Here is a 19,059-nt window from a genome sequence, read left to right as displayed (position 1 = left end):
AGGAAGTGATGGCATTTTTTTAGTTTTGTACACATTTACAATCTACTGAACTGAAGACAGCTACTTCCGAGGGGTTGGAGTATCCAGAAGTTAATTGTAAAAGTATAAAGAAATAAAATGAAGAAAATAGCAAATAGGATAATAATCTGGAGAGAACAGAGGGTGGATATCCTTTTCGCTTTTAAAGTTATGTTAGCTATGAATTATGAACACAATGTGATTGGAGGTGCGTATGTTACATACTAAAAAACTGTCATAACACCTATAGAGACAAATTCGATCGCATTGGAGTCGCATGTCTTTTGTAAGCACATGGGATGGTCATTTGAGAGATTGAATATCGTCCATTTTTAATATTTCAGTTCCCAATGAAGATTGAAATAATGTTTTTTTTTTCTCTTTAAAATGTTAATATTGAGGGTGATACCAGAGTTCTCACCCGAATCCTGCTCAGAACTTCATCCAAATCCTGCTCGGGGTCCAATTCGGCATCAACATCATCATCATCATCATGCCATTCAAATCTTGTTCAGCGTTTCATCCGAATCCTGCTCAGGACACCATTCGAATTCCGGATTAAATCCGAATGCTGCTGAGAATTCTATCCGAATCCAGTTCAGGATTCCATCCGAATCCACCCAAATTTCGTCCAGAACTCCATTCAAATCTTGCTACGGATTCCATCCGAATTTCGCTCAGGATTTCATCCAAATGTTGCGCAGGATTCCACTCGAATGCGGATGGAATCCTGAACAATATTCGGATAGAATCCTGAACAGAATTCGGATGGAATCCTGAACAGGATTCGGATGGAATCCTGAACAGGATTCGGATGGAATCCTGAACAGGATTCGGATGGAATCCTGAACAGGATTCGGATGGAATCCTGAACAGGATTCGGATGGAATCCTGAACAGGATTCGGATGGAATCCTGAACAGGATTCGGATGGAATCCTGAACAGGATTCGAATGGAATCCTGAACAGGATTCGAAAAGAATCCTAAACAGGATTCGAATAGAATCCTAAACAGGATTCGGATGGAATTCTGAACAGAATTCGGATGGAATTCTGAATTGGATTCGGATGGAATCCTGAGCAGGATTCGGATGGAATCCTGAACAGGATTCGGATGGAATCCTGAACAGGATTCGGATGGAATCCTGAACAGGATTCGGATGGAATCCTGAACAGGATTCGGATGGAATCCTGAACAGGATTCGGATGGAATCCTGAACAGGATTCGGATGGAATTCTAAACTGGTTTCGGATGGAATCCTGAACAGGATTCGAATGGAATCCTGAACAGAATTCGAATGGAATCCTGAACAGGATTCGGATGGAATCCTGAGCAGGATTCGGATGGAATCCTGAGCAGGATTCGGATGGAATCCTGAGCAGGATTCGGATGGAATCCTGAACAGGATTCGGATGGAATCCTGAACAGGATTCGGATGGAATCCTGAACAGGATTCGGATGGAATCCTGAACAGGATTCGGATGGAATCCTGAACAGGATTCGGATGGAATCCTGAAAAGGATTCGGATGGAATTCTGAACAGGATTCGGATGGAATCCTTAACAGGATTCGAATAGAATCCTAAACAGGATTCGGATGGAATTCTGAACAGGATTCGGATGGAATTCTGAACTGGATTCGGATAGAAACCTGAGCAGGATTCGGATGGAATCCTGAGCAGGATTCGGATGGAATCCTGAGCAGGATTCGGATGGAATTCTGAGCAGGATTCGAATGGAATCCTGAACATGATTCGAATGGAATCCTGAACAGGATTCGGATGGAATCCTGAACAGGATTCGGATGGAATCCTGAACAGGATTCGGATGGAATCCTGAACAGGATTCGGATGGAATCCTGAACAGGATTCGGATGGAATCCCGAACAGGATTCGGATGGAATTCTAAACTGGTTTCGGATGGAATTCTAAACTGGTTTCGGATGGAATCCTGAACAAAATTCGAATGGAATCCTGAACAGAATTCGAATGGAATCCTGAACAGGATTCGGATGGAATCCTGAACAGGATTCGGATGGAATCCTGAACAGGATTCGGATGGAATCCTGAACAGGATTCGGATGGAATCCTGAACAGGATTCGGATGGAATCCTGAACAGGATTCGGATGGAATCCTGAACAGGATTCGGATGGAATCCTGAACAGGATTCGGATGGAATCCTGAACAGGATTCGGATGGAATCCTGAACAGGATTCGGATGGAATCCTGAACAGGATTCGGATGGAATCCTGAACAGGATTCGGATGGAATCCTGAACAGGATTCGGTTGGAATCCTGAACAGGATTCGGTTGGAATCCTGAACAGGATTCGGTTGGAATCCTGAACAGGATTCGCTTGGAATCCTGAACAGGATTCGGTTGGAATCCTGAACAGGATTCGGTTGGAATACTAAACAGGATTCGGATGGAATTCTGCACAAGATTCGAATGGAATCCTGAACAGGATTCGGATGGAATCCTGAGCAGGATTCGGATGGAATCCTGAGCAGGATTCGGATGGAATCCTGAGCAGGATTTGGATGGAATCCTGAGCAGGATTCGGATGGAATCCTGAGCAGGATTCGGATGGAATCCTGAGCAGGATTCGGATGGAATCCTGAGCAGGATTCGGATGGAATCCTGAGCAGGATTCGGATGGAATCCTGAGCAGGATTCGGATGGAATCCTGAGCAGGATTCGGATGGAATCCTGAACAGGATTCGGATGGAATCCTGAACAGGATTCGGATGGAATCCTGAACAGAATTCGGATGGAATCCTGAGCAAGATTCGGATGGAATCCTGAGCAGGATTCGGATGGAATCCTGCACAGGACTCGGATGTTATCCTGCACAGGATTCGAATGGAATCCTGAACAGGATTCGGATGGAATCCTGAACAGGATTCGGATGGAATCCTGAACAGGATTCGGATGGAATCCTGAACAGGATTCGGATGGAATCCTGAACAGGATTCGGATGGAATCCTGAACAGGATTCGGATGGAATCCTGAACAGGATTCGGATGGAATCCTGAACAGGATTCGGATGGAATCCTGAACAGGATTCGGATGGAGTCCTTGACCTGAACAGGATTTGGTTGGAATCCTGAACAGGATTTGGTTGGAATCCTGAACAGGATTCGGATGGAATCCTGAACAGGATTCGGATGGAATCCTGAACAGGATTCGGATGGAATTCTGAACAGGATTCGGATGGAATCCTGAACAGAATTCGGATGGAATCCTAAACAGAATTCGGATGGAATCCTAAACAGGATTCGGATGGAATCCTAAACAGGATTCGGATGGAATCCTGAACAGGATTCGGATGGAATCCTGAACAGGATTCGGATGGAATGCTGAAAAGGATTCGAATGGAATCCTGAAAAGGATTCGAATAGAATCCTAAACAGGATTCGAATAGAATCCTGAACAGGATTCGGATGGAATACTGAACAGGATTCGGATGGAATCCTGAACAGAATTCGGATGGACTCCTGAACAGAATTCGGATGGAATCCTGAAAAGGAATCGGATGGAATTCTGAACATGATTCGGATGGAATTCTAAACTGGTTTCGGATGGAATTCTAAACTGGTTTCGGATGGAATCCTGAACAAAATTCGAATGGAATCCTAAACAGAATTTGAATAGAATCCTGAACAGGATTCGGATGGAATCCTAAAAAGGATTCGGATGGAATCCTGAAAAGGATTCGGATGGAAACCTGAACAGGATTCGGATGGAATTCTGCACAGGATTCGGATGGAATCCTGCACAGGATTCGGATGGAATCCTGCACAGGATTCGGATGGAATCCTGCACAGGATTCGGATGGAATCCTGCACAGAATTCGGATGTAATCCTGCACAGGATTCGGATGGAATCCTGAACAGGATTCGGATGGAATCCTGAACAGGATTCGGATGGAATCCTGAACAGGATTCGGATGGAATCCTGAACAGGATTCGGATGGAATCCTGAACAGGATTCGGATGGAATCCTGAACAGGATTCGGATGGAATCCTGAACAGGATTCGGATGGAATCCTGAACAGGATTCGGATGGAATCCTGAACAGGATTCGGATGGAATCCTGAACAGGATTCGGATGGAATCCTGAACAGGATTCGGATGGAATCCTGAACAGGATTCGGATGGAATCCTGAACAGGATTCGGATGGAATGCTGAAAAGGATTCGAATGGAATCCTGAAAAGGATTCGAATAGAATCCTAAACAGCATTCGAATAGAATCCTAAACAGGATTCGGATGGAATTCTGAACAGGATTCGGATGGAATCCTGAACAGGATTCGGATGGAATCCTGAACAGGATTCGGATGGAATCCTGAACAGGACTCGAATGGAACCCTGAACAGGATTCGGATGGAATCCTGAGCAGGATTCGGATGGAATCCTGAGCAGGATTCGGATGGAATCCTTAGCAGGATTCGGATGGAATCCTGAGCAGGATTCGGATGGAATCCTGAGCAGGATTCGGATGGAATCCTGAACAGGATTCGGATGGAATCCTGAACAGGATTCGGATGGAATCCTGAACAGGATTCGGATGGAATCCTGAACAGGATTCGGATGGAATCCTGAACAGGATTCGGATGGAATCCTGAACAGGATTCGGATAGAATCCTGAACAGGATTCGGATGGAATCCTAAACAGGATTCGAATAGAATCATAAACAGGATTCGGATGGAATTCTGAACAGAATTCGGATGGAATCCTGCACAGGACTCGAATGGAATCCTGAGCAGGTATCGGATGGAATCGTGAACAGGAATCGGATGGAATCCTGAACATGATTCGGATGGAATCCTGAACATAATTCGGATGGAATCCTGACCAGGATTCGGATGGAATCCTGACCAGGATTCGGATGGAATCTTGAACAGGATTCGGATGGAATCCGAAACAGGATTTGGATGGAATCCAAAACAGGATTCGGATGGAATCCTGAACAGGATTCGGATGGAAGCCTGAACAGGATTCGGATGGAATCCTGAACAGGACTCGGATGGAATCCAGAACATGATTCGGGTGACATCCTGAACAGGATTTCAACCGAATCCTGTTCAGGATTCCACCCGAATCCTGTTCAGGATTTTATCCGAATCCTATTCAGGATTCCATCCTAGTCCTGTTCAGGATTCCATCCAAATCCTGTTCAGGATGTCAACCGCATCCTGTTCAGGATTCCATCCGTATCATGTTTAGGATTCCATCCGAATCCTGTTTCGGATTCCATCCGAATCCTGTTTCGGATTCCATCCGAATCCTGTTCAGGATTCCATCCGAATTCTGTTCAGGTTTCCATGCGAAACCTGTTCAGGATTCCATCCGAAACCTGAACAGGATTCGGATGGAATCCTGAACAGGACTCGAATGGAATCCTGAGCATCCGAATCCTGTTAAGGATTCCATCCGATTCCTGTTCAGGATTCCATCCGATTCCTGTTCACGAATCCATCCGATTCCTGTTCAGGATTCCATCCGATTCCTGTTCAGGATTCCATCCGATTCCTGTTCACGATTTCATCCGATTCCTGTTCAGGATTCCATCCAAATCCTGTTCAGGATTCCATTTGAATCTTGTTCAAAATTCCATTTGAATCCTGTTCAGGATTCCATTTGAATCCTGTTGAGGATACCATCCGAATCCTGTTCAGAATTCCATTTGAATCCTGTTCAGGATTCCATCCGAAACCTGAACAGGAATCGGAGGATTCCATTCGAATATTGTTCAGGATTCAATCCGAATCCTGTTCAGGAATCCATCCGAATTCCATCCGAATCCTTTTCAGGATTTCATCCGAATCCGGTTTAGGACTCGGTTGGATTCCTGAACAGTATTCGGATGGAATCCTGAACAGGATTCGGATGGAATCCTGAACAGGTTTCGGATGGAATCTCCTGAACAGGGTTCGGATGGAATCTCCTGAACAGGGTTCGGATGGAATCGTTGATAGGATTTGATTGGAAGGATACGTTTGGAATCCTGAATAGAACGCGGATGGAATGCGTAACGAGATTTGCAAAGAGTCCTGAATAGTATTAGGAAGGAATCCTGAACAAGATTTAGTTGGAATCCTGAACAAGATTCGACTGGACTCCTGAATAGGAATCGTGCATTGGATTTAATTTTAAAAATGATTTCCGTTGAATTACAAAATGTATTCGTGCTGAATCGTGATTTGAAATAAGAATATCGTAGATAACAAATTCTGCTACAGTATCGAGATAAAATGTTCCTAAAGGGACTGTGAGTTGGGAATCGGGAAAGCCTGATTTAAAACTCTCAAATAACCATCACCCTAATACTTACTAAAAAAAAAACTTATAATAGCAAAAGCGGTGAAAATAGCTAATAGTGATATGGGTCTTCGCCACTAAACAGTTGTGTAAAAAAGGCTTATTCACTCGAGAATGGGTTAAATATGTATAGGACATAATTAGCACAAACAGACTACAAATCATATAAAACCACATTTAGTTGAAAGTGAGGACAAGCGATTTCATCAATTGGTAATAAATTCGTATCGCACTCACCCGCTGGTGGGGGTATCCCTCGACGCATCCGGCGACTGCAGATGCCCGTACGAGTTGGGCGTGTTCGGATAGCTTGATGTGGGGTTGATGTTGCTCGGCATGAGGACGGCCCGCACCTCCGACGGGATGTAGTTCCGATTGCGGGGCTGTCCGGGCGGGGTGGTGTACCGATCGAACGCTTCGTTCTTCGGCTTGTTCGGGTACAGGTAGAACAGATCCTCGAAGTCGCGAATCCGATCCGAGAGCGAACGGGTGGCGAAGTCCTTCGCCGTGAACGGCTGGATGTGCAGGATCTGCGGCTGGCCTTCGTTGCTTTCGTTGACCCAGGCGATTGTGATGCCACCTGCGATGGGGATTGTCGCAAATTAAAAGTGAAATTGTTACCCGGTCCGAATACTCACCCAGTTCACTGTCGGAAAACCGCAGCAGGAACGTTCCTCGCGAGCATTTGAGCAGATAGTCTTCGGCTTTGGATTTGTGGATGAACCCGACGATGCTGCCGTCGTTCCACGGACCGCGCAGGTGCTCCCTCGTGACCTTCATCGCCGCGTAGAACCACTCCCAGAAGGTGAAGGTCCGGTCGGGCAGCGGTTCCTTGCAGAACTGCGACCACGCGATGGTCAGATCGTTCGAAACCGGGTACTGCAGGCTGGCGCGGAATGCCTTCTCGCACAGGAAGTGCATGTTCTCCGGTGTCATTGAGCGGCCCGTCGAGGCGCGGAATTTGGTGTTGAGGGCTTCGGCCAGCAGGTTCCAGGAAACTTTATCTGGGACGTGGAACGGTACCCGGTTGATATCGGCGAACGCGTTGTCCCAGGTGATGGTGGCCCACGATTGGGGCTCCTGGTTGCCGTGCACAATCACGACCACCGGAAGTGAGATCGTCCAAACCTGCCGAAGACACACATCATGACTAGATAAGAAGTATTCAAATAGAATTCTGAGCTGGATTCTACCAAAACCGTGAAAAAGTGTCTTGTACTTGAATTGACTTGGGGAAGACAACTCGCAACTCATATTATTTATACTAAGGGGCAAGCCAGAGTAAACGCGACGAGCAATGCGACGCGACTTACGTAAAATAATAACAATCATTATCAACAGGCTGTCAAATTGCACTGTCGCGTCGCGTCGCACATCGCGTTCACTCTGGCTTGCCCCTTAGACTAGTTAGGTACATTATCGAACTCATCTCAAAAGTTCTAAATATTATTTTGTATTCAACACAATATTAATTGAGCGTGGAGAAAACCTTCTTCTTCTTCTTCAATGGCTCTACATTCCAACTGGAACTTGGCCTGCTTACAGCCAACCGGCGGATGTTAGATTCTTATACAAGTATTGTATAAGAATCTAACAATTTTGTAAGCTTTTCTAACAATATTTGTTTGATAGCTTACATTTTTCGCATAAGAATCTAAGAATTTCGCATATGCCCAGTTTTTATACAGGTTTTGTTTGATTCTTATACAGAATTGTTAGAAAATCTAACAACCGCCGGTTGGGTGTAGCAACTTAGTATTCTATTAGCATTTCCTCAGTTATTAATTGAAAGCTTTTCTATACCCGCCATTGCATGAGTATGTATCTTGTGTGGCAAGTACAATGGATACACTATGCCCAGGGTGTCGAGAATGTTTCCCACCCGAAAGCACCCTAGACCGGACCGAGAATTGAACTCGCCATATCCATTACAACATGTTAAAAAAACGAGACGAGCCAGTCTTGGGCTGAAAGTCTCCCAAATAAAGATATAAAAAATGTTAAAAAAATTTAATTGTAAATAACTTTTGAAAAAAAAAAGTTATTAGCAATTAGTAATAGCATTCCCATGACATTTTCGTGACATTTCCCATTACTGCTCCCTAGAAAACCATTTCCTAAAATACCATAAAACCACACCCACACAAAACCCAACTGAAGGAAAGTGATTATCTCCAATACATTTTTCGAATTAAATCCTTCAAATGCTATGCATAGGCACATTGTTGTCGAATTGTCAATGCCCGGAAAACAGGCAATTAACTTTGATAGAACTAAACTAAAACAGAAATCATATCTGCTATTGCGATCATGCATTAGTAGAATTCATTTCCCATTAGAGTGGGGTATCATGGTATTTTTTTTTTTCAAATCAATGATTTTTCGAAACCTTTATCTTATATGAAATTTTAATTCTGAAAAAAAAACCCAAAAAATACACATTCTCAATCAATAATATAAGGTCAGATTCTTGCGAAAAAATTTAACTTTCTAACGCTGATTGACTTTCACATATTCACGAACACATTTTCTGTAGCAACCACCACCGCTACTGACGCCATCATAGCCATTACATTCTCTGTCACTTTGAAGAAAGTTCTTTACGAATCCACACTCTTCCGTTTAAAATGGAGGTCCTGAAACGAACTGATTTACGCTAAATGCGCCTTCACAACCACTTTCAGTAGCCAAACCATGGTCCGAGAAAGGTTCACTTGCTGCTGGCAATGGCCATCCTTCGGAATGAGTTCTCAGTAGTAACCACGCCGACGAACTCCATCGACGCCGATACTGAGACCACTCTCTGTGCCGATACGATCGCTCTCTGCGGAATGTCGAACAAAATAGCTCGCGCGTGCAAGAAAGCAGCTTTTATGTACCCAATAAAGTAAGCCCATTGCCTCCGCCCCTTCATTCATCCTTAAGGGTGGATATTCTACAGTGGCACATAATTAACAAAGGGGCGGAGCTAATGAGCTTACTTTATTAAATACATAAAAGCAGCTTTCCTGCGCGCGCGTGCCATTTTGTCGAGATTCCATGGAGAGTTGTCCCAGCATCGCCATCGGTGGACGGCGTGGGTTGCGCACCGAATTTCACCTCAACGATGGCGTCTGCTGCAGTTTTGCGATAAATCATCGTGTGGTCGGCCAGCAGCTCAAGTGAACTTTTCTCGCGTGTTTCGGACTGCTGTTGAGTTAGTAATTGGCGGCATTATTGAAAGTAAATCGGTTCTTATCAGGGCCAAAAATTTTACATTAGAAAAGGAGAGAGTGAGACTAAATCGAACAAGAAAAATCATTACAGAATCACAATCTATGAAGACGCCAGCGAAGTGATATTTCCTCGCCGGTGGCTATAGCAGAAATGTTTTCCACCGCAATAGCGTCTGTAGCCATGTAGCGGTTAAAATATGTTTTGACCCTTCATTCGGAAGTGTCTATAATTTCACTTTGTATGCGTTACGCAGGTGTGTTACGATCTATCAAGAAATCTCGTTAATTATTAAATAAAATGTATGGTATTAGAAACAAATTCACTTTAATATTGAAAATATAATTACAACAAAAGATATGATATGGAAATATGCCTATTTTTCTGATTTGTTTCAAAGAAACATATGATATATGATTTTAATTGACGAACATATCAAAGCAAAAACGTCAAAATTGAATGAGATTTCAAAATTTATTCAGTGGAAGCTAGAGAGCAAATGTGAGCATGTTTTGAGACATTAATAGACCACTTACATATATGCATGTATGTGTGCAAATTCTGAAACTTACTACCAAATAATTCTCACTTATTTTTAAGGTATTACACAAGTTTAGTTTTACCAAATTAGACATCCATAAGGCGAAATATATGTTATTATTGAATGCTATTGAGTTTCGCTCAGATCAATGACTGATTTAGTAAGTTCTGGATTAATTAATATCGAGGTCTCTGGAAATTACGAGTTCAATATATGCAACCAGCGTTACGATTGTTACCAGAGGCGCGGCCACGTTCCGAGACGTGGGTAGGACAAAAACTAGATTATCAAATCTATGGAATACTTTTAGGGAATTTCAAGGACTTTCCGGAGATGCTCTCGAATTTCAAAATATTTTTTCGGACATCCTCAGATAAGTTATAAAACACCCTATGACTAGCATCCCTAGACATTTTGGTTTCATACTGGGTTTATAACACACAGTTCGAACGAAACCTGCAAATTCCCGTTCAAGTAGATGTAACTAATTGACCTCCGTGTTTAACAACATAAAGTTATAGGTTCATTTAAATTTACACGTGCTGTAATTTATTTGTTTATATTTTTATTGGAAAATAAAAAAATAGTGCCAACATGGGGAATCGAACTTCGATCCGCAGAGTGAGAGCCTATCTCGATAGCCACTCGAGTATTTTCACTTCTTGAAAACGAGCAGATCCAAATAGAACAGGTTAAGCGTCCTTGGGATTCAACTACTCTCTAGCAAACTAAACGATAGCTTAAATTTACACGACACGGAATCTCTTCCAAAACGGAACTGTTGGAGATTGAGTTTGCTGAAAGCATCACAGATTTCTCGTCGGAATAGGCCACAAACGAAGAGTTACAGTGATGAAATGCAGCGCAATAAAGGCTGCTTTGTTTTTATATGTGCAGATTTCCATTTTGGTTGATGCATATATGAATAAAATTGATGCCAGCTGCGATTTGATTGAAACGCAATAAAGTTTGTTTTGATTTGTTTTGACAGCAACGTGCTGGCTCATCAAGGTTTCTGGTAGAGTCATGTAAAATTAAGATAAACAAAATTGAAATTTCAATTATTTTATCGTTTCCATCACAGAACTTGAAATTATGGTCTTGTATACATTCTGTTACCGAATTTTACATTCAATTATGAGTTCCGTCGTGTCTAATTTTCATAATATTTTACTGTGCACTCTTAAAGAGTAAATTATGGTCTTCAAGAGTGTTATAAAATTTAAAATGGTACTTGGGATGTCTTCCAGAAGGGATTATGGATTCCTGTAAATTTTATAAAATATTTGATAGTTTCAAGCAATTATCACCAGACATCATGCACGCGTACAAAAGGATGAGATTGAGCAACGACTGCTACGCGCACATAAAATTTAGCGCACGCGAGTCTCACGAAGCTTGTGTACCTCACATTAACATTGGTGAGTCGCATTGAGACATCTCAATGCGATCAGCTCATGCGCTGTTTGCCATGGCAAACCTTTGCAAACAACAGTGGAAGTGCGTAAAACAGCGAGGGCGGGAAATTTTCATTCAATAATATTGTCGCCTAAGTAACGCCAACTATGCATTCTTAGCGCATGAGGTGAGTCTCATGAGACGTACATAGAGACACGCTCACTCAGTTATTTTATGTGCGCGCTAGCTTCTCTCGTCGCACAGAATCGGTGCTACGTGAGCTTTTGTAGCTCATGGCACACTGTCTCATCCATGTATACACGAGAATTAAGAGACTCTGGTTATCACTAACTTCAAGGAAATCGAACCTTTAGAAATCTACAGAAACATCGCTACGAGTCAAGCTTATGATCGTCCAAGAATCTTTAAGAGTGTTCAATACCATTTACGGGGTTTTAGAAATCTCAAGAATAATGTTACTCCGAATTTCAGACTTTTTTTCTAACTTCTGAGATTTCATGCAATCGTACATATATTTGTGATTCCTACAGATTCTAATAAACTTTAAGAAAATTTCTTCTCATAGGCTTGCTACCAGAAATCCGTATGTGCTACAATCATCATAAACTGCTTCATTTTCGCGTATTTCTGCGATTGTTCTCCCATATCTTTGTTTCGTTTCTCAACCTGTGAAGACGAGATCTGCAGTTTAGTAAATACCGCTTTTGCCTTATAGACAGGAGGTCTGGCAAAGACTAAAAGACCACTTGCCATAATGTGGCATAGACAATTTTTTTATCTCTTTCTATACTTTTGTTCATCTACCTTACCAAGTCGATGAAATTTCTTTTTAGTGGCAATGTGGGGATGCAGAGGTTTTCTCGGCCTCTAGTAGCAACAATAACTACAAACTAATATTTCTCTTCTTTCTTGTACTTTTTGGAATGGAAAGCATGCCTCATAGACTCTAAGAAGTTTTCGGAATAGATTTCTCCTGTACAATTCCTGAAACCTACACGGTAGTCAGTTTAACTTTGAACCGTTTTAATGATATTTTTAAGATCTAGAAATTGGAACAGTATTGATAGTATTGGATCTTTTAGTTATCCATATGGTATGTTCTTACTATAATCATGGGTAGGACAATGCTTCGACTGTCCTACCCATGTATTATCATGCGTAGGACATGTCCTACTTGTCCCACCCACTCCCGGCGCCACTGATTGTTACTAACCATGTAACCAGGGTTGTTAATCGATAAATTATCGTCGTTAATTTAACGCCAACTTCGATAACGATACCGGTTGTACGATGATGCTTCGTTGACGATAAAGTGAGCGTTGAATCAACGTTATCGTTATTGATTATTCGCTGATTTATCGATAATTATCGAGTTAACTGTAACAGGTACTACAGTTAAAAGTACAAATATTCACTAGATATGTTTGCAATATCTATTTTAAATATTGTATTGCCTATAGGGGCTGTCCATATACCACGTGGACAGGTTTTGGTAAGTTTTAGATACCCGCCTCTCCCAGCGTGGACATCCGTTCATATAAATTTTGGATCGTGGACATTTGCCATACACATCCTCCCCTCTAAACTGTCCACGTGGAATGTGCATCAGTTTTCGTTCGACAGCGCGTTCGAACGTGTGGGCTCCGATCGTCGAAGGACGCAGACATCCGAACGAGGCTCCTATCCAAGCTTGAGGCTAACGCGGCGGATGAATGCACTCTGGAATCACTAATTACGGACTGCCAACGCCTACATAACCTCAAACACGACACAGCCATGGTTTAACAAAAAAAAATCGGAGAGTTCAATCTGTGCAGTCAAACAGAACAAGCCTCCACCGATGACACCTGTAGTAGACTAGATCACCAGAGTAGGTTACTTGGAATACATCACTCACTTGAAGTGTACTGACGAAGACAACGGATGTGTTCCATTTACGGACCACTACAGAACGTAAACAAGAGTAAGGGTGAATGTCTATACTTAATGTTTAATCTAGCATTATTAACAAAACTTCTATTTGAAGATCCGGAACATCCAGTAATATGATTATTTTATGACTCAGTGTAGACCAATCTCCTTAGCCTTACCGAATCATATTTAATAGGTGACAAGGATAACCCACCAATATATTGAGAGTATATTAACTCGGTACTGGTGCTCTATGCCTGGAATGCAGCACTACAGATAGGTGCATCAAATAAATTTCTAGTACTAATATTGCCGAGGGATTCCGATTCCAGCTAAATATTCTTGACAAAGGAAAGTCATTATGTGCTCTCAGTAAATCCGCCTGGGTAGTGCAAATTTCCGCTATCTTTTTATCGGAACACCTATGCTGCATAGTGAAAAAAGACACTTAACCACCAACAGAACACCTTCTTTCCTTTTGTTTCATAGAGTAGCAGGCATTAAGCAATAATTCTAGAGTGCCCGCTTCAATTAACTCTGGTCAACCAGCTGCAAACAATTTTTTCCGTTCTCGGTTTCTGTCAAAATTTTACACCAACTTTGTTTGCGTAATCTAGTAACCCCATTATCGCCAAATTATCGAGTTAACTTACGTTAAATTATCGAACTCCGATAATAATTCAGTTGATTCATCGTTATCGTAGCAACCGATAACGTTGATCACAATCAACTTTATCGGCGATAACGATAAATCAACGATTAACAACCCTGCAAGTAACAATATCTATTCAATCCGAAGAGCGCCTTATAGACGAATCCAAGTAAAAATAAGAAGAATACACACGACGGTGTTAAGTTTGACAGATCCTACAGCTCAGCATAGGGAAATCATTTTAAAATGCTTATAATAAATTCTAGACAAAATGTAATTAAAATCTGATTGATGTGTGATACGGAAAAAATCCGAACTGTATGATAGATACATTTTTGGAAAAAATCAAAAATTGAGATAAGCTTCCAGATATGTAATTCGGAACTTTTTCCGTACATATTTTAATTACAATTTGCCTAGAATTTATTATAAGCATTTTAAAATGATCTTCCTATGCTGCGCTGTAGGATCTGTCAAAGTTAACACCGTCGTGTGTCTTCTTCTTATTTTTACTTGGATTCGTCTATAGATAGGCAGCATAAAGTACAGTGCGTTAGCATTCGTTGAGTTGTCACTCAACCCATGACATCCGCCTTTGGGTAGGCAATTATTTAGTCACTTACACGGTAAATCGCCGTGGGAAGCTGAGTAATTTTATCTCGTTTTAAATACTGGAGTCTGGAAAAATTTCCTTATAACTAAGGAAGGATCAAAATCTCACTGTAGGTGGATTAATCTGGGTTTTTCTCGCAAAATTCGGACAATCGTTTTGTTGGTATTAGTGGTTATACAGTCCCTTCCCGATTTTGGCAACACGAACGGATTTTATTGTTGCCAAAATGGGAATGTTGCCAAAGACGGGAAAAAAAATTCAAACAAAATTTCATTTTTTGTGTCTGCATGATTGAAGCTAAATACTTAGAATATGTACTAAAAGCATGTGGAGTGTATTTGAGTGATGCACGTGCATCATAATTGATATTTTTGCGATATTATTCATAACTCGAAGATTGTAGTTCAAACAGAATTGAAACAAACCCAAGAATGGTAATCAAATGATAATGTAACTAATTAGCCAATTTCATAATACAAATTTAATAATAAATAATATTTGAAATTAACTATAGCCACGTCCTTACAAAAAAAATGTGGTGTTAAAAATAACGTTTCTATTGTAGTCTCAATGGATTTGGATGGAGTCAAACTTTCTTGTGGTCGGTGTGATTAAGAATAAAGTTCTGTGCACAATTTCGCTGACATTATGGAAAACATTAACGCAAGGCATAAGACAATCCATTGTTTTAGAAAATGGTAACGGAAATCTGCATTCTGCACATTAGTCAAGCGTATCCAATGTAGTGTGAGTATGGGTGAACTACACTCGACTCACTAAAACCAAATCCATTTGCACTAGTCGGTCTCCTAGCACTCAACCCAGGAATATGTCAGGCGGTAATAATTGATCCATGAGCATGATGTGCACCTCTAACTACGAGTGACAGTGTGACCAATTGGAAGCTGGAAGACCATTTGCGGTATGCCACCTCTGACACTCGACAGCAGTCAATCTACGGACAAACAGGTCCTCGCTGCAGGTCATCGCACTTCAGTTCTCCATGCTTCTCCGATAACTATACCAGCAGACAAATTCGGAGACTCAACGTGGCAGGAAAGCGTATACGTACTCCAAAAAACACTCCGATCGAATAGAGTTCGCCGCCGTGCCGAGCAGACTCCCTCATTAAACCGGTGGCGGTAGTCCTCCTTGGACACGAGTTCTGGACAATGCTTGTGGAGGACCAACGCGCACTTGGAGTTAAAATGGTTCTCTACTACGATTCGACGGGCACGAGAAGGCGAGGTGTGCAGCAATCAAGGTGGATCGATAGGGTGGAAGACGATTTACGGACCCTCCGTAGACTGCGTGACTGGTAACGTACACTAATGGACTGAGACGACTGTTATGTACCGCAAAGGCCACTCCGGGCTTAGGCTTAATAAATAATAATAAAACAACATGTGACACATCACTCGCTATCGAAGCAGCTAGAATTACACCAGTGATGCCATGAGAACGTCACAGGAAGTACTCCACTTCTGATACTTCGCCATCACAAACAGAACACTCTAGAGCAGGCATTGGAAGTGTGAGAGAGCATTGTGAACATTGATCTATTCCGATTGTAGCATCCATAGCCAATGAATGAACAGCCTCGCTCAGATGCATGCCAAACAACGAGTAGGAGCGGTCGTTGCTGTGATAAACAATAAGCAACACCGTCTAACAAGCCAAGCCGTGGTGAGGTATCCATGTAAGCTACGATTTTTACATTCGTACCCCGCTTGCTCTAGTACAATGTAACCAAACAATCAAACCACATCATGCGTTCTGCTTTATTCGCTCTTCTATCAAAGTGATAAGATAGTCCAGAGAAAGTATCAACGATTCCAAATCAATGTGCTAGAGTTCCAGACTCATAGAAAGGTCTTCATTTTTAGAATGCTTGAATGGCTTCTTCTATTAGCGCACCGTAACGATGCTCATTGTTGTGTTACCAAGTAATTCGCTTCACTCAATAGGCTTCCATTGGTAAGCGTTAAAGATCATTGAAAGGTGAATCATCGAACGTCCAATTTCAAATATCTTAGGAACCTCATAACTTGCCCCGCGCAGAGCATCAAGATGGCTTAGATTAACCCGATTTTTGCTCATGATCTGATTTTTTTTCAATGCCTGCTCGAGAGCCTTACGATTAAATGTTACGAAACTCTTACCATTACTGTTGAACTGTTGGCTAACATGCTGGAATCAAAAGGCTCGTTATGCAATTGACACATCAGGAAACTGGAAAAGCCGACAATGCTTTGATATTAATCGCTAGACAAATTCGCGTCAAATTTAAACAATAAGACTCTTTGAAATAAAATTGTTGCTTATTATCTATACGGGAATGCAGCAGAAAAACGGATAAAATGCTAAAATGACAGTTTCTCGGCTGGTATCAGAATAAAGCGCATAATGAGCAAAGCGACTTGATGGCTATATAGCGCATTTAGAAAATCGAATGTGCTAATCACTAGCAATTAAACCTGCTGGGGCTTGTTTGCTCCTGGATCACACATGCAGTATCAGCTTGTCGACGACAAAATCAGTAAGAATACCAACAAAATACGACATTCTACGGTGGGGCTGTCCATATACCACGTGGACAATTTTGGGGGGAGGGGGGATATCAACTATCCACGGTTCATACACATTTTTGAAAATTTATATGAAGAATTGTGCACGCTGGGGGAGGGGGGTATCTGAAACTGATCAAAACCTGTCCACGTGGTATATGGACGGCTCCTAATACGCATATACACCTTAATGAAATTCTCTTTTGGTTTTGATTATCCTATTACATATTGATAAAAAGGTTTTAGCACTAAAAAGTAATAAAAAAAATATTTTCGAGCTTGTTGCCAAAATCGAGAAGAAAATGTTGCCAAAAACGGGTGTTGCCAAAATCGGGGGTAGACAAAAACGGGTGTTGCCAAAATCGGGATGGGACTGTATAAGTAAATGGGTTCTTTTCACGACAACCAAATCAAACGAAAGAGAGATGGGAAAGTGCATAAATTTAAACTTTGATAAGTGAGAATAATTTGAACTTCAAACTTTTGGTAATCTGAATTAGCTTTTAATTCAGTGAGTTCATTCAAAATTAGAACACTTTCCAGGTGATCCGGTGTTTGTTAAAGTCAACTATTTTCAATCACTTACGAAAATGAAACCAAAGTCGGAATCTTGGGGGAATATTTCACTCGATGATTTACCGCTCAATAGCTTCAGACGCCATTTCTGCGAATGCATTTTCTGCAGTTTACGAAGCACGTTGTATGCTTATAGATATTCCAACATTAAAGGAAAGGCGGGAATACGCTATGGTCGCATTTGTGAATGATATTGTTTCGCAACGCACAGACTCTTCAGAGCTGTTATTTAGCCTAAATTTTTATATTCCAAGTCGGCAGCTGAGGAATCGTAATTTATTTGCCGTTAATCACCATCGAACCAATTATGGAAAATTTGGCCCATTAAATCGTATGATGGCTCTTTACAATAAGCATTGCGAAACAATTGACTTGACCATGTCTCGTGACAAACTAAAACAAATACTCAAATCTGTACGATACCATAGATAATAGATTAAAATGTACATATGTAGTCTACGAACGATTGACGAAATAAATTAATAAATAAATATCAGTTCGAAACTTGTGAGGAAATTGAGCGGTGCAACTGGCTAAACTGGAGCAGACGTCGTTGTTGTTATGAAGTTTGGCACGCTACTGACGTTTACGCCGGAATTAAGTTTTCTGCAAAAACCATGACGACTTTCTCCACTCCACTTACAAAATCATAGGATTCCTCTCCTTATTGAAGGGAATTGGATCCTGCGCCCGATTGCCGTCGTCGGTTTCTCCCCAGTGGCTTTGGTCCATTGGCGTGGAGCGGGGAGCTGGAACTCCTCTTCAGTCACAATAACCAGTGAAGGAGACATTTTAGAGTCACTTAGAAGGTCGGTTGTAGAACTCTTGTATATCAAATACAGAAACCATGAACACAAGTTTACGGGTGAGTCGGTTTTAAGCCTTCTCAGCATTGTAATATCTGCTCTGCCGAAGCTGCCGCGACTTTCATCGCAACCAAGTACCCATCGAGGAAGCCGCTTTTGGTTCTGGCCGACTCAGCCATTGTCATCTCCGTGCTATACAGTGCCTAAGCACCCCTAGATTTAGAGCATTGTCCCTAACCAGTGCCAGCACACGACGATTTCCTGAATCCCAGGGAACTGCGAAGTCTCTGGTAAAACCACTACCAAGCTCCTTGCTGGTGTTGGCGAAGTCTGTCTCCCTGGTGGACATACAGATATGGATTACAAAAGTTGTCTGGGAAGATTCCATATGCAACTGCCTCCACTACGCCGTCTCTACG

At 41.8% G+C, this 19,059-nt stretch overlaps 1 protein-coding gene across 6 annotated transcripts in view; it reads right to left on the bottom strand.

Moving 5' to 3' along the window:
- LOC134207693 (signal transducer and transcription activator-like) overlaps nt 1-19,059 on the bottom strand; it is a 345,148-nt gene that overhangs the window by 39,606 nt on the left and 286,483 nt on the right. For all 6 annotated transcript variants that reach the window (XM_062683491.1, XM_062683487.1, XM_062683489.1 and 3 more), the window contains 2 exons: nt 6,981-7,470; nt 6,580-6,922 (listed from right to left, as the gene is read on the bottom strand). In XM_062683491.1, the coding sequence (XP_062539475.1) occupies nt 6,580-6,922; nt 6,981-7,470 (833 nt within the window). The remainder of the gene's footprint in view (nt 1-6,579; nt 6,923-6,980; nt 7,471-19,059) is intronic.

Source organism: Armigeres subalbatus, chromosome 1 (assembly GCF_024139115.2).
Source record: "Armigeres subalbatus isolate Guangzhou_Male chromosome 1, GZ_Asu_2, whole genome shotgun sequence".
NCBI classification, from domain to species: domain Eukaryota; kingdom Metazoa; phylum Arthropoda; class Insecta; order Diptera; family Culicidae; genus Armigeres; species Armigeres subalbatus.
This window is presented reverse-complemented; position numbering and strand designations above follow the sequence as displayed.